Source organism: Dasypus novemcinctus, chromosome 8 (genome assembly GCF_030445035.2).
Source record: "Dasypus novemcinctus isolate mDasNov1 chromosome 8, mDasNov1.1.hap2, whole genome shotgun sequence".
Classification (NCBI taxonomy): Eukaryota; Metazoa; Chordata; class Mammalia; order Cingulata; family Dasypodidae; genus Dasypus; species Dasypus novemcinctus.
Window position 1 is genome coordinate 14629381 of NC_080680.1, and position 16396 is coordinate 14645776.

Consider the following 16396-nt stretch of genomic DNA (forward strand, 5'->3'; position numbering starts at 1 on the left):
TTTAAAGCATCAGAAAGTAAAATATATTTTGTAAAAAAACAACAAGATGGGGAAGCGGATGTGGCTCAAGCAGTTGGGCGCCCACCTACCACATGGGAGGTCCCGGGTTTGGTTCCCGGTGCCTCTTAAAGAAGAAAAGCAAGGCAGTGAGCTAACACAATGGGCTGGCGTGGCAAGCTGATGCAACAAGATGACGCATCGAGAAGACACAATGAAGAGATACAACAAGGAAGCATAATGGGAGACCCAACAAGCAGGGAGCAGAGGTGACTCAAGCCATTGGGTGCCTCCCTCCCACATGGGAGGTCCTGGGTTCGGTTCCCAGTGCCTCCTAAAAAAGAAGCCGAGCACACAACAGACAGACACAGAGAACAAACAGCAAGTGCAAGCAATGGTGGTGGTGTGGTAAATAAATAAAATGAGTCTTTAAAAAAAAAACACAACGAGACGTGCACAGTAATTTTAACTATGGTTACCTCTTCGAGCGATGAGATTAATGATATTTTTGGGCTTATTTCTACTTTCCATTTGGTCAACCGTGATATGGGATCGTTGCATAATTAAAACAAAAACACTTGGAATGACCTATTGCCACATTGTGAACATGGCTCTCAAACGCGTTACGTCAAGAGTAAGAAGCCAGGCTCATTTCATGATATTTATATGTCATTCTGGAACAGGCCAGACTGGCATCCGAGACTGGGTCAGAGGCCTCCAGGCTCTGGGGTTGTGGGGATCACCTCACTGCAAAGGGGCGGCACAAGGGGATTTTTTTTGGGGGGGCAACTCAATTGTTCTATGTCTTGATTGTGGTTACACGACTGCGTTTTTCCCACAACTGGGAGAACTGCCCCGCAAAAGCGATTTTTCCTGACCGCAAATTTTAGAAACTTAAAAAAAAAACAAAACCCAAAGAAATCATTGTTTATTCAAGAGAAACTGGAGCTAGAGAAAAATGGAAAAGTAAAGAAGATTCGTGTATGTTCCCGCCGGCCCGGGGGGCCTGTGGTTATGCCGCGCGGCTCCGCTCCCGGGGCCTGGGCCCTGGGCACAGATGCGCGTCGTGGGGGCTGCCGTCGCGCTCCCTGCCACAAGCTGGGGGCTGCTCTAGACAGAGGAGGGGGGCGGGCGCAGGGGGACACGGGGCGCCAGGGATGAGAACGCGAGATGTGACGGCCAGGGGGCTGAGCCGCGCACCAAGGCTTGGAGCCTGACTGCGTGGGCAGGGGGGCACCGTGTGACCAGGGACGGGCACGGGGCCGGGGGGACTCAGCCCGGCCCTGTGGGCGCAGCGGGAGGGGGGCGGGCGGGGCGGCAGGGCCCAGCGGGGCCTGAGGGGTCCGGGGCAGGCCCTGCGGCGGGGGGCGCTCACCAGGAAGAGGTGGCGGTCCTGGGCGGTGCCGTTCTTGGCAGACAGCTTCTGGATGTGGCCCTCCTTGATGAGCTCGTCGGCCGGGTTGACGATGTCCTCCTCGCCGCCCAGCTGCTCGTACACCTCCAGGAGCTTGTGCATTTTCTCCTGCAGGACACAGAGACAGGTGTGCGGCCTGCTGGGGACTCAGAGTGGAGCCCTGCGCCTCGGTCGTGATCCAAAACCAGGAGAGGCCAATCTGAGAGGATGAGCCCGCTGGCAGCGGGGTCGGAGGGAACACACGGGGTGGAAGGGACATTCGAGTAGGGTTCTGAAGGATGAGGAGGAGCTCAGCATGCAGAGAGCACTACCACTAACACAACGGCCGTGGCTTGCCGTGCGCCAGGCCCTGTTAGACACACTAGAGTGGAGGAGCCCCTGAAGTTCTTACGCCAACCCTAGGAGGCAGATCCCACTCTCATCCGTTTATAGATAAGGAAACTTAATGAAGTGCCCTGCTGTAGGGGTTTCAGCCACTGCATCGGGACTGGGCCTCGCGTGAGCTGCAGAGGGGGCTCCCCAGGTCCGGGGACCCCCACCCCAATGTCAGCAGACAAGTGAGCATGACGCTGAGCCCCGGGGACACCAGAAGGGCTGACCCCAAACAAGGGTGCCATCTCCCACATCCTTGCTTCCGGAAGAGAATCAGGGTCAAAGGACTATTTCGCTTTCCTGTTCCTTCTAAGGAAACAACGGTGTACGCGGACGGGCAACATCCATCTCGGGGTGTCAGGTTGGAGACACAGAGGGGACCAGGGCTTCCAGAGTTTTCCAGAAAACACAGGAACCTGGGTGTTCCTGTGAAGTCCCCTGATCTTTCTATGGGTAAAGACACATGTACGAGAATTCACCACCTGGGCAGACGGCGCGCAGGGCACACAAAACCCCTGTGGGGACGGGGCCCCTGGGGCACCCTGCTCCCACTTGGGACCTGCAGCCCAGGATGCCTGGGACAGACCCCCCTGCGTCCCCGGGTCCTAGGCTGGCCGCGGGGCAGGCCCCAATGCGCGGTGCCGGTCAGCGCACCGCTAGCGCCCGCCCCGGCCTCGGCACCTGCCGGCCCACCGAGGACGCTTTGCTGAACGAATGAAAGACGACGACCAGGACAGCGAATACTTGCTGCGCCGTGTTCCCAGCACTTCACGGAGACCGAACCATTGAATCCTCACAAGAGCCCCGAGAGATGGGGTCAGTTAGCACCCCTGTTTTATAGATGGGGAAACTGAGGCACACAGCAATAGCTGACGCAGCCGAGACCACGCAGCTGGGGGGGGCGATAGGCCTGTCGGACTCGACGGAGGACGGGGAGCGAGTACGGGCAGGCGGAGGTGGCCGGCCACCCCGTCACGCCCACCCCCACCCTACTCACCATCTTGCGAATGGCCGCGTTGGAATGGTTGGCGGCGGTGGAGATGAGCTCCAGGGACTCTGCGGGGAAGAAGGTGGCAGAGATGGCTGGCCAGGGCCGGCGGGACGGGCAGCGAGCCCGTGGGGCCCCGGGGCCCCGGGGCCCCTGAGCCCAGCGCCCCCCAGCACAGGCTCTGCCCGCCGGGCTCGGGCCCCTTCTCCCGTGGGCGCCCGCCCCAGGCTGGGGTGGCCTGCGGCCTTGCGGACACACAGCCCGCGCTGTGGCGCCGCGGGGGGCCGCTCTCCCAGCCCCTGCCCAGCCCCCGCCCGGTGCTGCCCGGGCCCCGGGGCGGCCCCCTGCCCGCCCAGGCCCGGCTCCCGGCCCCTGCGCCTGCGCCCTCCCACGTGGCCTTAAGCGGGGGGCGTCTCCTCTGCCCTACACCCTGAGCCAGCTCTGCAGTCCGTGGACCCGCGCCCGCCCGCCCAGGAGACCCCCGGGCTCACTCTCCGCGTCCTTGCGGTCTGCGGCGTCCCCCGGGAGCCTCTTCAGATAGTCCTTGAGCAGCAGCTCGTAGCGGGGGACCCTCTGCACCGGCTCCAGCATGTGGTGCTGCAGCGTCAGGTTGCCGCAGACCTCCTGCTTCTGCGGGCGGAGGGGAGAGGGTGTGGGGAGCGGCCCCCCCCCCCCGTCCCCCAGCCACACACACACACACGCACACGCACACACGCGCACACACACACACGGCGCCCCCACCCCGCTCCCGCACACCGCAGCCTGGGGAGGCACCCCCACTGCTGCCGTGGACAACAGCTGGGGAAACTGAGGCACAGAGAGGCTAGAGGAGGGGGCTGGGGCTGGAACCCCGGCGGGCCACCCTGAACCCAACACTCGCCCGTTTCTACATGTCCTCATTTCAGAAAATAAATGCCTGCACCCAGGCTGACTCTGGCTCTAACGTGAATTTTCCCCGTGCGCCCTGACCGCCTCCTTCCCTCCCCAGCTCCTCCCGCGGAGAACCGGGCAGCGTGTCTCCTCACACCCCGAGTCCCGAGAGGCCTTCTGTGGGAGTCCACCTGCTGTAGACGTCGGGGGGCACGTTTTGGGGGGTGGGTGGGCCTGAGGTCACGCGCTCATGAGCAGAGACCCCCGCGGGCCCCTGCGCCACGCTCCCCGGGGCTGCTTCTGGCTCCCCTCGTCCCAGCGGGGCCAGCATCCTTCTGGCACGCAGCCCCCCACCTCCATGCTCTGCAGCCCCCCTTCAGGCTGCTGGTGCCGTCCCAGCCCCCGTTCCCGGCCTCTGAGCCCCCACTGCTCGGGCCCTCCTGCCCGGCCCCCCGGGGTGAACGCCCACCCACCGCCTGAGTTCTGGGGGAGAACCGGCCCGCAGTACCGCAAATGCCTGTGGGACCCCCGAGAACCTTCTGGCGCTGTCACAGGGCCACCCTGTCCGCCTGCACCTCACTTGGGAGCCCCCTGGGCCTCCGTCTCCGCGCCCCACTCGGGGCTGGAACGGGGCAGATGGGCTCTTTGGACACGACCGGGCCGGCTCGCCACGACCATCACAGCAATTGATTCAGGCAGGAACCGCCCAGGGCCAACGAGGAACAGGCTACGAACGTGGGCTCCAGGCACCTCCCGCCAGGACGCTTACGGACAGAGAAACCAAAGCAAGCCCCCAGCGGGGAAGCCTGGCAGCCACCGCGCCTGAGCCTGGGACGGATGGGACTCGTGTCCCAGCACGTAGAGGGCCTGCGACACTCCTACTGAAGATGCACGGCTTGAACCTAGCCGTGGAGAAACAGCCGCAGAGGCCACCGCGGCCGCCCGCTCCTCACAAGCGCCAAGGCCGCGAGGACAAACCGCGAGAGGGCGGCCGTGCTGGACAGGAGGAGGCAAACCCGAGAACTGAGCGTCGTGCGGGCGCCCGGGCTGGATTCCAGACCAGGAAAAACAGAAAGAAGAGAAAGAAGAGGCCGCTCCTGGGCCACGCGGGAAGGCGGCCCGTGGGTGGATAGCGCCGTGCTATCTGCATCGTGTCCCGGTTTTGACACTCGTGGTTAGGGGAGAGGACGCCCTGCCCTCGGCCAGTGACAAAGGGCTATGATGCCTCCAGCCTGGGCTCGCAGGCACAACAATCACAGTCATCCCGTGTGCGCAGGGAGGGAGAGGGTGACTGCAGGAACGAGACCCAGTGCTAACACTTCTTCATTCTTTTTTCCTGTAAAAGCTGGAGACGATTTGAAAATACAAGTTAGAAAAAAAAAAGGTCAGGGTGCTCTGGACTCAAACTCTACACAGGAAACCCCCCAAGGCCTGCAGGGCCTTGAGCGGCTGGGTGGCGCCCTGTTTTGTCTACTCCCGGGTCCCCCCACCTCGGCTCTGGTGACAGCGTGGGGGCAGAGGTTTGCGGAGGCTGTGGGGGTGGGTGCGCGGGCGCCAGCCTGCTGCTGGCCTGGTATCTGGGTAGCGAAGGCTGCTGCAGGCAGGGAACAGGGCACCTGCCCATCACCAGCCCCAGCTCCCCAGACCCGGGGCTGCGCGTGTGCATTTGGGGAGGGGGCTGTGTGGGCGTTTCAGCCTCCCTGTGTCTACACTGAGGAGGCAAGCCCCGTCCCCTTCCTCCTGCATTCCAAAGCCGAGAGATGAGTCCCTGCTGGACTGGCCACCTGGGGACAAAGGAATCCCCACGTTTGTGTTTTCTCTTCTCTTCTTCCTCAAAACGACCAAAGCAGATCCTGCTGGGCCAAAGCCAGAGTAGACAGATTTCAACTTCCCCAATTCCGAGAACTGAAAACAACACCGTGGCGGGGGGGCTAGCAAGTGTACCTGGCCACGGCACCGGGGAGGGGCTGGCGGCAAAATGGCTTCAGGGGCCGAGCGTGCTGGGACTCGCGTCCTGGGAAATGGGCTGCGGCCTCCCTTTTCCTCTCCAGGAAGGGAGAACCATCGCGCCTGCACCCCACGCCGCCCCCGCTCAGGCCGGGACCCTCGTGTCTGCCCATGAGGGAGGACAGCGGCGGGCAGGGCCCTCTGACTGCCGCCCGGGCGCCCCGTGACCCTGGCTGCCGCCTGCCGGGCTCGCCGGGGAGCTGGGTGCGCCGGTGCCAGGGCCTGCAGAGCACCCGTGTTGGCTGGGGTAAGCCCCGGGAGACGCAGCCCGGAGCCAGGGAGGCCGGTTGGGGTGGGGGTGGGGGGAGAGCCAGCTGGAAGGGCGGGGGGGGGGGGGGGGAGGGCATGGGGGAGGAGTAATTCCTGCTACAGAGCTAATAATCAGCAATATAAAAACTAACTCAACTTGCACGAATACACTGAAAGAAAACCATGGACCAATCCTACCTTATGATTGCAGATAAAAATGAAATAGAAACAAAGAGTATCCAACAGTGGCACTGGGATGCAATCGTGTTTAAAACTGAGAAGGATTCCCTGAATTCAGCATAAATAAGAGTCAAGAGGGGAAGATGGATAAGACCACCTCCCGAGAGGCTGAAAGAGCTCTATCTGCATTCCTGGGTTTTAAAACGGAATTAGGGAGCGGATGCAGCTCAAGTGGCTGAGCGCCTGCTCCCCATGAACGAGGTCCCGGGTTCAATCCCCGGTACCTCCTAAAAAAACCAGAAACCAAACAAAACCAAAAAACAGATTTAATGTCAGGAACACGTGACTTCTTCTTTAACAAGATTTAAATATATATATATATCTCAAGCCAAGAGCCAGACTCAGTGGTCAACATTAAAGTATTGAAGTGAGGAACAAAATCAGTGTGGTGGCGTGAGGCTGCTCCAGAAGTGCTTAGAGATGCAGATTCTGGAAGGAGGGGTCACTATCGTCATTTACTGACAAGGCAGGTATCCACTGAGGATATCCCAGAGACTCCAGCGGAAACGTTTATGCATAGATACATGTAAGTAATTCATTTTCTTAGGTACCAATGATATAATCATTTAGAAAACATAAATGGGAAACTGACCTAATTCATGACAGCAATAAAAGTCCTACAACACCAGGGAAAGCACTACAAGAAAGATGTGGTATAAGCATCCTGGGGAATTCAGGAAGGACCTTAGGATAAAGAGAGAGAGGACGAGCTCAGAGCTGGGGAGCTGCTGATACTGCTCCCACATTTACCTATGCAGTCAACCTAATGCCAACATTGCGTTCTTGTGGGGGGAGGGGAGGGAATGTGACAAAATTCAGAACTTGCCAGAAAATCTGTTAAGATAATTGGTGAATAACATCACTGTTTAACCCACAATCGCACAAGATTGGAGAGCGCAATAAAGTTGCAATATTCAGAAATCCTGATCTGAGTGCTTCATTGCTCAGGGAACTGGCATGTGTGTGTGCGTGTGCATGACGTCAATCGTGGTATTGGGACAAGTGGCCGGCTTTTCAGAGAAATAAAACTGGATACCGGCCTTCCACCTGGAAACTATTCTGGAATTGTGTTTTTAATTTTTAACCAATAACACAGAATTACAGACAAACAAGCTCAATGCCCCCAAAATCATGGTGACTCTTCAAAGCACAAGGAGTATCAATCATTTATAATAGCGCTGAACGGATCGGTCATAGATCTGGAAAATGCTCCTTATTTGATAAACCGAAAAAGCAGAAAATTCTGTTGTCTCAGACCAAGTGGTAAAGAGTCACAGAAAAGTGTTTTTATAACTAGATCAAACAATGAATGGTCCCTGAGGGCTGGGATATAGCAGATGAAAAGGAAATACCATGTACTTTGGAGTTAGAGACCTGCTTTTGAATCCACGTTCTCAGCGATAAAAATTTGGGACAATAAGTAGGCAACCTCTTTGGGCCTCAGTTTCCCCATCTGTAAATGAGGTTGATAAGTTTATGTCTCAGAGTTGTAAAGATTGAAGTCAAAATTCAGCAGCTGGGACGCACGGCATCATTTTACTTATTGTCCCTGGATTCTGAATTTTCAATCACATCATAGATAACATTTTGGGAGTGCGATAAAAAGTTATATTCCTGAAAACCTAGCAGCCCTGTACCCTGAGGATTTCAAAACCTCACGCCGGTGGGGAGCCCCATCCTACCTGGATGGTGTGGATGACGTCTTTAAATGGCAAGGACCGCTGGGTCCACACGCTCACCAGCTCCATGGCTCTGTCGAAGTTCTTGACGTACTCGCCGTACATCTTGAGGAAGGGGGCCAGCTTCTGCAGGATGTCCCCGAGCCGGGGGTTCGCGTCCCTGCGTGGAGGAGCAGACCGTCCGAGAAACGCCTTGAGACGAGGGGCCGGTACAGCGCGGGGCTGTCATAGTTAGGGGACACTGAACTTCCCCAGGGAACCGGGGCTGCAGCTCAGATCCCCACTGGACTCTGGGATGGTGGGCGTGGCAGTCTGACGCGGAACGGACTCCAGGAAACCGTATCCATAGAGCCACTCCACACCTGTGGGCGAGCACCTATTGCAGGGGGAGCTTTCAGTAGATCCCTTCAGTAGGGCGTGGCCCAGGGTGGGTCGTAATCCTCTTACTGGAGTCCTTTATAAACAGGCTCAATATGAAAAGAGATAAGGGAGCAGAGAGAGAAACCAGGAGAGCAAATCAACCAACCGGGAGAGAAGGGCGACAGCTCCGTGTGCCGGCTTTGGGGAGATAGCATCGCCCGACGATGCCTTGATCTGGACCCTTTCGTGGCCTCAGAACTGTACGCTTGCAACCTAATAACCCCCAACGGAAAAGCCAACCCATTTCTGATATATTGCTTTCCGCAGCTTTTAGCAAACTTAAACAGTGGGCAAAGTAGTTGGCCTCTCTCCCTCCCCCATGAAACACGGGCGAGAGAACAGTATGTGGCAGGGGATCAAATGAGAGAACGTATGTAAGACTCAACAGCGCCAATAAAAAGGAGGTGTTCATTACAGTAGAAGCCCTACAATGAAGGGTCACAAGTTATTAAAGAGAATCAATGAACTCCCATTTCATTCCTCGGAAACGGGCAAAGATTACAGGTCAGGGGAATACCTAATGCTGGCTAATCGATGGGAAAAGCAGTACTAGGTATCACTGACCATGAAAGTAAGGGTCGCTTTGGACAGTGACTTGGAAATAAGTGTCAAGAAGTAGAAAAATGGATTCATTTATCCTAAAGAAATAATCAAGAAGAAAAAGAACCAAATGCACAAAGCCACCCACTGTTGCCTTCCCATCTGATTGAACACGTGAGTGCAACTTCAAGGACCAGCAGCTGGGGGGGTGTTGGGGCCGCTGTGCCGGGGTCATAAAGGAATCGGGACGCGCGAGCAGCATTGTGCAAAAAATGCCTGCGATGCAGCACCCACACCTTGAGACCTGGGGACAATTTCAAGGCGTGAAGTCACATCTAGTGGCAGTGCCATGAGCACCTTTATTCTGAGGGCTGACAAAGAGATGCGGAGATCGTAATTTAGAGGGTGCCAGCCTCTGCCTGCCGCCCAGGCTGAAAATGAGGTGGGAGGTGAGCGCGTCCTCAGCTGTCAGCCTCCACTCAGGCGTCCCCGGCCCTGACACCCCATACCGGGGTCTACACGGCAATGCAGCTGAGTGTCCAGCAGGGGGCAGCATGAGGAGCCGCCATCCTGCAGGAAACCGGAAGCACTGGACCTTCTGGTGAGCAGTTAAAAGAGAGAGCCCAGAGAATTTCCACCACATTCATCTGCTACTAGGACTGCCAACGCCCCGGTCAGATGCTCCCTTGCTCTAAGGTCAGGATTTGAAAGGAAGCAGAAAGCTGGCTGGAGGGAGCAGCCAGCCTGCGGGAAAACTGGGAAAGTCTCCTGACAGTTGTGATGTTGCATAAGCTGCACCTGTTTTTTGTTTTTAAGTTAAAAAGAAGTGTTTGGGGAGTGGACTTTACTTGGAAATTGGGTCTTTGCAGATGTAATTTGTGAGGATGAGGCCAACCTGGTGTGGGGTGGGCACTAATCCAATATGATGGGTACCCTGACAAGAGGAAAACTGGACGCGAGACAGACAGACACAGAGGGAAGGAGGCCGTGGGAGGGTGGAGGCTGAGCAAGCCAAGGATTGCCGTGACCACCAGAAGCTAGAGAGGGGCAAGGAAGGGTTCTCCGCTAGAGCCTGTGGGGAGCAGCCCGGCCAGCACCTGGATTTCCGACGTCAGCCTCCTGGACTGCGAGAGAATAAACACCTGCTGTTGCCGCCACCCAGTCTACAGCAGTGTGACAACACAGGTGCCAGGCCTCAGAAAACCCCACAGAGCCCCCCGCTTGGCAGAGGAAGAAGCTGAGGCTTGGGGTCCCTGACCAGACAAGGTCACCTGGCCAGGAAGGGGTGGCCAACAGAACCTGCAGTCTGCCCCTCCCTTCGCCACCTCTCGGGAGCACGGGACAGCCCCCAGTGCCCGCTGGGCATCCAGCCACGGGAGCCTGGCAGGGGCTCAGCACGCTGCCGTGACGGAATCACCGGGACGCTCAGCCGCAGACGGTGCCAAGGCTCTGGACGGGCGGCTCCTGCTGAACGGGTGTAGCGTCTCTGCTGGGGCGAGGGGAGGTTTTGGAATGAACAGTGTAGAGGGCAGGACAACCCTGAACGGAATGAAAGCCACAGAGCTGCCTACTGGAAAGGAAGCGGGGAGATTGCTGGATACATGAGAGCGCAATGGAGAGAGAGGAAAAGACTTCCCAGAGGTGCCAGCAGCCCTGCCCCGAGGGACCGCGGAGCCCCGCTCACCACTCTGCCGTGATGCGCGTCTGCAGCTCCGGCAGGAGGAACTGCCCGTGGAAGCGGTAGATGGAGGAGATGTTGGAGAAAATGCCCGTGGTGACTTCCGGGGGGATCCCCGCCTCGGTCAGCTTGGTGCAAAAAACCTGGGGGCAGAGAGGTCCAGACCCACGGTCATCGAGCGTGGCCGCCACGCTCTGGACAGTCCAGGGTCCTCTGTGGGTTGTGAAATCTCAGGAGAGCTTCCTGGCGGCCTGACTGCTTTTCTTTATGAACCTCAGAGTTATCACCCTGTTTCATTAAGCTGGTCCAAACAACTGTAAGACCTAAAAGCAAGTTTATTTCCAGCTAACTGAGCGCCTAAGGACTGTGGAGAAGGTGGGGGAATTCTCCTGGGACTGGGCCTCCCTTGGCGGGGCAGGAGCTCTTCCTTCCATTTGCAATAGAAGTTCCAGATTTTCTTTCTCTGATTGATGAGATGCAAATTGGACACACGGTCAAAACTCTGGAATTTCATGGGAGTTTTCTGCTCTGTGTTAATAAGCCCAACATTGCCACATGGTGCCACCCACTGTTGCAACTATTTATGCAGAAAAATTCTGTCCAGAGGCCGTGCACATGCTCAGATATTGTGACTGCCAGGAAGGAAGGTCCCTCCACACAAAACCTCTGCCCCGGAGCTACTGAAAAGCCCTGAAAGCCAGAAATACAAGTTTCTAGGCCAGACTTCAGTTTGGCCGAGTTTTAGTCCTGAAGTCATTCACGGCTCCAACCAGAAGGGCCAGCAGACGGTCAGGGCAGAGGGGTGTGCCTCTGGGGCTGCACCCGTGTGAGCCTGGGAACAGTCGGAGGTGGCGCTGGGAGCCACGTGGGGCTACCTGGTCCAGCAGGTACAGCCGCTTCACGTACGCCTCCTCGGTGTGCAGGAGCTCACGGGCGATGTTGAGCAGCTTCTGGGGCTCAGGGTCCTGTGGAGAGAGGGGACACAGTTCACCTGGGAAGACAGGTCTCCGGGAAGGCACCGCCTACCAAAGGCGAGCCCTGTCAAGCAGACACCCTGCGGGGCCACGGAGGACAGCGTGAAGGTCCTCCGGGCTGGGACGTTTCCATCTTCATCCGTGGGATTTCACGGCAGGCTTCCTCTCAATCCCAGAAAAGCCTTTGCGACCCAACGAACCTCACCCCTCGTGGGGCTTTGTCTACAGAGCAGCCGCCGCAACTGCATCAAAACACACGGCAAGAAAAGACAGCCTTTCCCTGGCCAAAGCCACAGAACGAGGGAATGGAGAACGGGGTTGGGTGACCTGTTCTCTCCAGGGCAGGCACTGGGGCTCTCGTGCCTCCCTCTGAATTCTAGAATTCCCATCTCCTCGCCTACAAAACGGCAAGATACAAGGCAATGGGTCACCACCAAGACACAACCGAGAGCGACGCCGGCCGGCCCCGGCACTGCAGTCCCCGGGCCTTTTACTCCTCGCTCCCACCAAGGTCCCCAAGACTCTTCTGCGGCTGCCACCTCTTCAGGCTCTGCCCACCTCTGCCCACGGCCCCCCGTCCACACCATCTGTTAATTCCTGCACCCAGCAGCAACGTCCGTGCTCGACTGGGGCTTGGCAACCGAAGCGGAAAAGCAGAAATGGCCAGGGTGACCTCTGCAGCCCCTCGGGAGGGTCAGTGGGCTCAGCAGATGGCAGGGCTCGCTGGTGCTCAGACGCTGTGGTGGGGTGGGGTGGGCCCCCCATGGAACTCTTTGGAAAGATCCACCCAGCACCTCTTCTCCCCACCCCGTCCTGGCCCCGCTTCAGTGGTTTCAGGACTCAGACAGGGTTGGGAACCACTAGACTAGAGCAGGAACCAGCAAACTGTTTCTGTAAAGACTCAGAGAGGAACTTGTGCAGATGTGGGGGGCCACGTGGTCTGTGGAGCAACCTCTACACCTACGAAAGCAGCCACTGTCAAAATGCAAGTGAAGAGATGTGGCTGTGTCCCAATAAAACTTTATTTACAAAATCAGGGAGAGGGCCAGATTTGCTTCTCTGGCTGTACACCAGCATCCACTAGGAAAATTAGAATAAAACACACAAAATATACCAGAAGGCAGGTAGGGGGTCCCCCAGAGATTCCTGGCAGGGTTTTCTGGGTGGATTTGATAAACCAGATTTTTAAAGCTCCTGGGTGATTTTTTTTCTTTTTTCTTTTTTTCAGGAGGTAGCAGGAATTGAACCAAGGACCTTGTACATGGGAAGCAGGCACTCAACCAGTGAGCTACATCTGCTCTCCAATGAGAGTTGATTTTTTCATTTGTTTGTTTTTAGGAGGTACGGGGGATTGAACCCAGGACCTCATTCACGGGAAGCAGGCGCTCAACCACCGAGCTACATCCACTCCCCACCTGGGTGATTTTGATACCCAGCCAGGAGTGGAAACCGTTGGTCTTCACCCATGACAAGGCACACGATTTTTTTTTTTTTTGGTACCAGGGCCGGAGATTGAACACAGGACTTCAAATGTGGGAAGCCAAAAAAAAAAAAAACTTATGAAAAAAATCTCTATGGCTATGAGTCTCTAAAAAAGAGCCAGGAGGTTACCAGAAGGGTCACCCGTATGCACACCTGAGCAGAGTCTCAGAGACAGATAAAGTAGATACAACCCCAGGTATTGGTTCTGCTGAGGGCTACAGAGACCCACAGGTTCTATGGTCATGGCAGATGGGGTTCACTGCCATGTCAGTTGGCCCTTCTTTGGAGCTGGTGTTTCTGTGTGATGGAGCTGGACTCGGATGTGATCTCTTTTCACAAGCCTTTCCTGTTACTTTACCAGAATTGTAGTTGGTGCTGGGGTTTAAGATATATGCCCAGGGGATCTGAATCTCTGGACTGACAATATGATAGCCAGGCCCTGAGCCTCAACAGACTTCAGCTCCTATACTCTGATTTATTGGACTTACCCCACTCAGCTAACATGGAGGTGAAGAAGGTCAGCCACCACCCCATGGAGCCAAGAGTGCCTACAACTGAAAGCAGGAGGATTGTATCCAGTATCCATGTGGAATCTAAGCCCCCTCTTGATACAGAGGTGGAGTGGACATGACCATTCTAGGGTCCACAGGATGGAGGAATAGAGTATGGATTAGAGTGGACTTACTGATATTCTATTCATGAACTATTGTGGTTAGTAATTGAAGAAAATGTGGCATTGGTGTGGAGAAAGTGGCCATGGTGGCTGCTGGGTGTGGGGAATGGGAGGAAGAGATGAGATGTGGGGGCATTTTCGGGACTTGGAGTTGTCCTGGGTGGTGCTGCAGGGACAATTACCGGACATTGTGTGTCCTCCCATGGCCCACTGGATGAAAAGTGGGAGAGTGTGGGCTATGATGTGGACCATTGACCATGAGGTGCGGCAATGCTCAGAGATGTATTCACCAAATGCAATGAATGTGTCCTGATGATGGAGGTGAATGTTGCTATGGGGGGAGCAGTGGGGTGAGGGGGGTGGGGGGTACATGGGGACCTCATATTTTTTGAATGTAATATTAAAAAAAAATTAATTAAAAAAAAAATCTCAACTACTGAGCCACATCGGCTCCCAAGGCACACGATTCTGACCTGAGAGAATCTGGACCCTCTTAGCACCCCCCCGCCCCACCCCACCGGTGTCACCTACCACGTCACCAGTCTGGCCCTTGGTGGTCCTGAGTTTGAGACCCCCGTTCTACACATACACTTATTTTTGAGTCATTGCGATGATAGCACTGTTCTTACGTTTGTTTCCTGATATTTCTCTTCCACCCCATTAATACACTTTCTCTTCTTTTCTCCCTGATGAAGCTGAGCGCTGGAGCCAGGAGCCCTGAGATCCACCCCTGACGCCGACGCTCGCTTTACGTGGCCCGGGATGGGCCATCGACCCTCCTCAACCCCGTCTGCCGTTTCTGTTTAGTGGGGAAGCTGCCGCTGTGACACGGAGAAGGGGCCACTTGATTTCCAGGCCGGCAGCGGGGGTCAGGTGCGGGGCCTACACCAGCCCTGCGCGGCTAATCTGTGCTGTTGCCAAGGAAACAGGACCCTCTGCAGCCCAGACTGCCGCCCACCCCTCCCCAGAGCGCCCCTCTGCTTCAGGAACAAGCACGCCTGCTCCTTCCCCAAACCCTGGAGCCCAGCTTTCCTTAGACCCTCCCTGCGGCTGCCTCGCTGCAGCAAGGCAATGAGCCTGGCTCTGCCAAGTGGCGGGTGCTCCTGGTGGTCTCGGGCTCGTTGGGCAGACGCCTCGCAGCACCCAGGAACATCCCCCCCCCGTGCCCCCCGAACTCCTCCCTGACTCCTCCCCGAGGGACCCCCAGACCCCGGCTTGGCCTCCCGGAATCCGTGGGCAGCCGCTCAGCAAGCTGGCGGGGCCGAGACGCAGCGGCCCTGCCGGGGTCGACCACGCTGGCCTCCTGTCCCCAGCTCCCTGCAATCGCCAGCCCCAAAGCCACCTGTCAGAGTGAGCCCAGGGGCTTCCGTGCCCCCCGCCAGCGCCTGCCGCCTGGCATACCAAGCCGGCGTTGCTAGCCCTGGAGCGCCACCCTCCTCCGCCTCCAAGCCCTGTGCCTTTCCCGCGGGCACCTCCACCCCAGCACTCCTCGCCCTCCTCCCCCACTGCAGAGAACGGCACCTGCCTCGCCCGGCCCCACGGCAGGGCCTGCACGGGGCGCCCACCAGCCTGCCTGCCTGCCCCCCAGCCCCCCTAACTGGTCGATGGCTGACCCGGAGCCCGGGCAAGGCATCAGGTTCAGATAGTCCTGCCACGTGACGTGGCAACATCCCCCTCTGTGCCCGTTCCCTCAGCTCAGAAATGGGGGCCACCCGGCCCCCAAGGACAGGTGTTCCAGTGACACGGCCCCCACCTGGGACGCCCTCGGCCAACCCCCAGGTTTTCTTATGAACCTTTCAGCCCTCTAGGAAGCTCGAGCCCAAGCTCGAGGAGAAGGGAGAAGGGATGCAAAAGAAGCGGAGCTGCATGAGGCGCACCTCGGGGTGCGGGTGGGGGCGCGTCCTTGCCACCTTCTGGGATGCAATCCCTTCCTAGTTTTGGGGGCGCTTCTGAGAGCCCCCACCTGCCCCGTGCCTCTCCTGAGCTGCCCTCCTCGTCCAGGAGCCGATGGCGGGGCAGAAGCGGCCACGGCGGCGGCTCCACCCATGCCCACTGCCCCTGGGCCTCCCGGCGCGGGGCGCCCACGTCCAGAGAGAGCCTGGGGGGAGCGGGGGGGGGGGGGGGGGGGGCGCGAGCCGGGCTGCAGGTGCCCCCGCCGGCGCTAGATGGCAGCATCTCCCCAGGCGGGCTTCCCGCAGGCGCCCCACGGGGCTCGGTGCCCCCCTCGAGCGCGGGCACTCGGCACCAACCTGCTCAGGGCAGGACGCTGCCGCCCTGGGTCTCGGTTCCTCTGACCACCTGGGCTCCCCTCCCTCACCAGCTCCCTCGGCTGTGCAGGCTGGAGCCCGTCACACACACCTCCCAGGGTGGAGCCCGATGCCCAGCCCGGGCGGAAGCTCCTTCCTTCCAGGAGTCACCACTCGGGAGAAACCCGACCTGGCATCAGTGACCGGGAGGATGGCCCAGAACCTTCCACCGTGGCTGGGCCTACAGGATTCCTGGGGAGAGTGGGGGGGTGGGGGCGGCGGTCTGGGCAGAAGGGGGCGGTCCAAGCGGGGGCTCAGGGGGCCCCTGGGGGTGGGAGGAGGGTGGCGAGGCGTGTGCACCCACCTGGGGCCTCCAGGAGCGGGGAGGCAGGGAAGACGGGAGATGCCGTTTAGAAACTGCCTCTGGAAGCTGTGTGGAGGGGGTGGGGTGCACTGGGGACAGAGCACCTGGAGGCCAAGGTCACGCAGGTGGGGGGGAAGGGGCAGGGCCATGGGGTACGGCTAGTGAGGCCTTGAGGGGGCTCGACCGGGCAGAAGCCCTCAGTC

General features: G+C 58.1%; 1 protein-coding gene across 3 annotated transcripts in view; it reads right to left on the minus strand.

Moving 5' to 3' along the window:
• Positions 1-16396, minus strand: part of FGD3 (FYVE, RhoGEF and PH domain containing 3) — a 162453-nt gene that overhangs the window by 16684 nt on the left and 129373 nt on the right. For all 3 annotated transcript variants that reach the window (XM_058301466.2, XM_058301468.2, XM_058301469.2), the window contains 6 exons: positions 11330-11419; positions 10461-10597; positions 7820-7976; positions 3263-3401; positions 2781-2839; positions 1373-1519 (listed from right to left, as the gene is read on the minus strand). In XM_058301466.2, coding sequence (XP_058157449.1) covers positions 1373-1519; positions 2781-2839; positions 3263-3401; positions 7820-7976; positions 10461-10597; positions 11330-11419 — 729 coding nt within the window. The remainder of the gene's footprint in view (positions 1-1372; positions 1520-2780; positions 2840-3262; positions 3402-7819; positions 7977-10460; positions 10598-11329; positions 11420-16396) is intronic.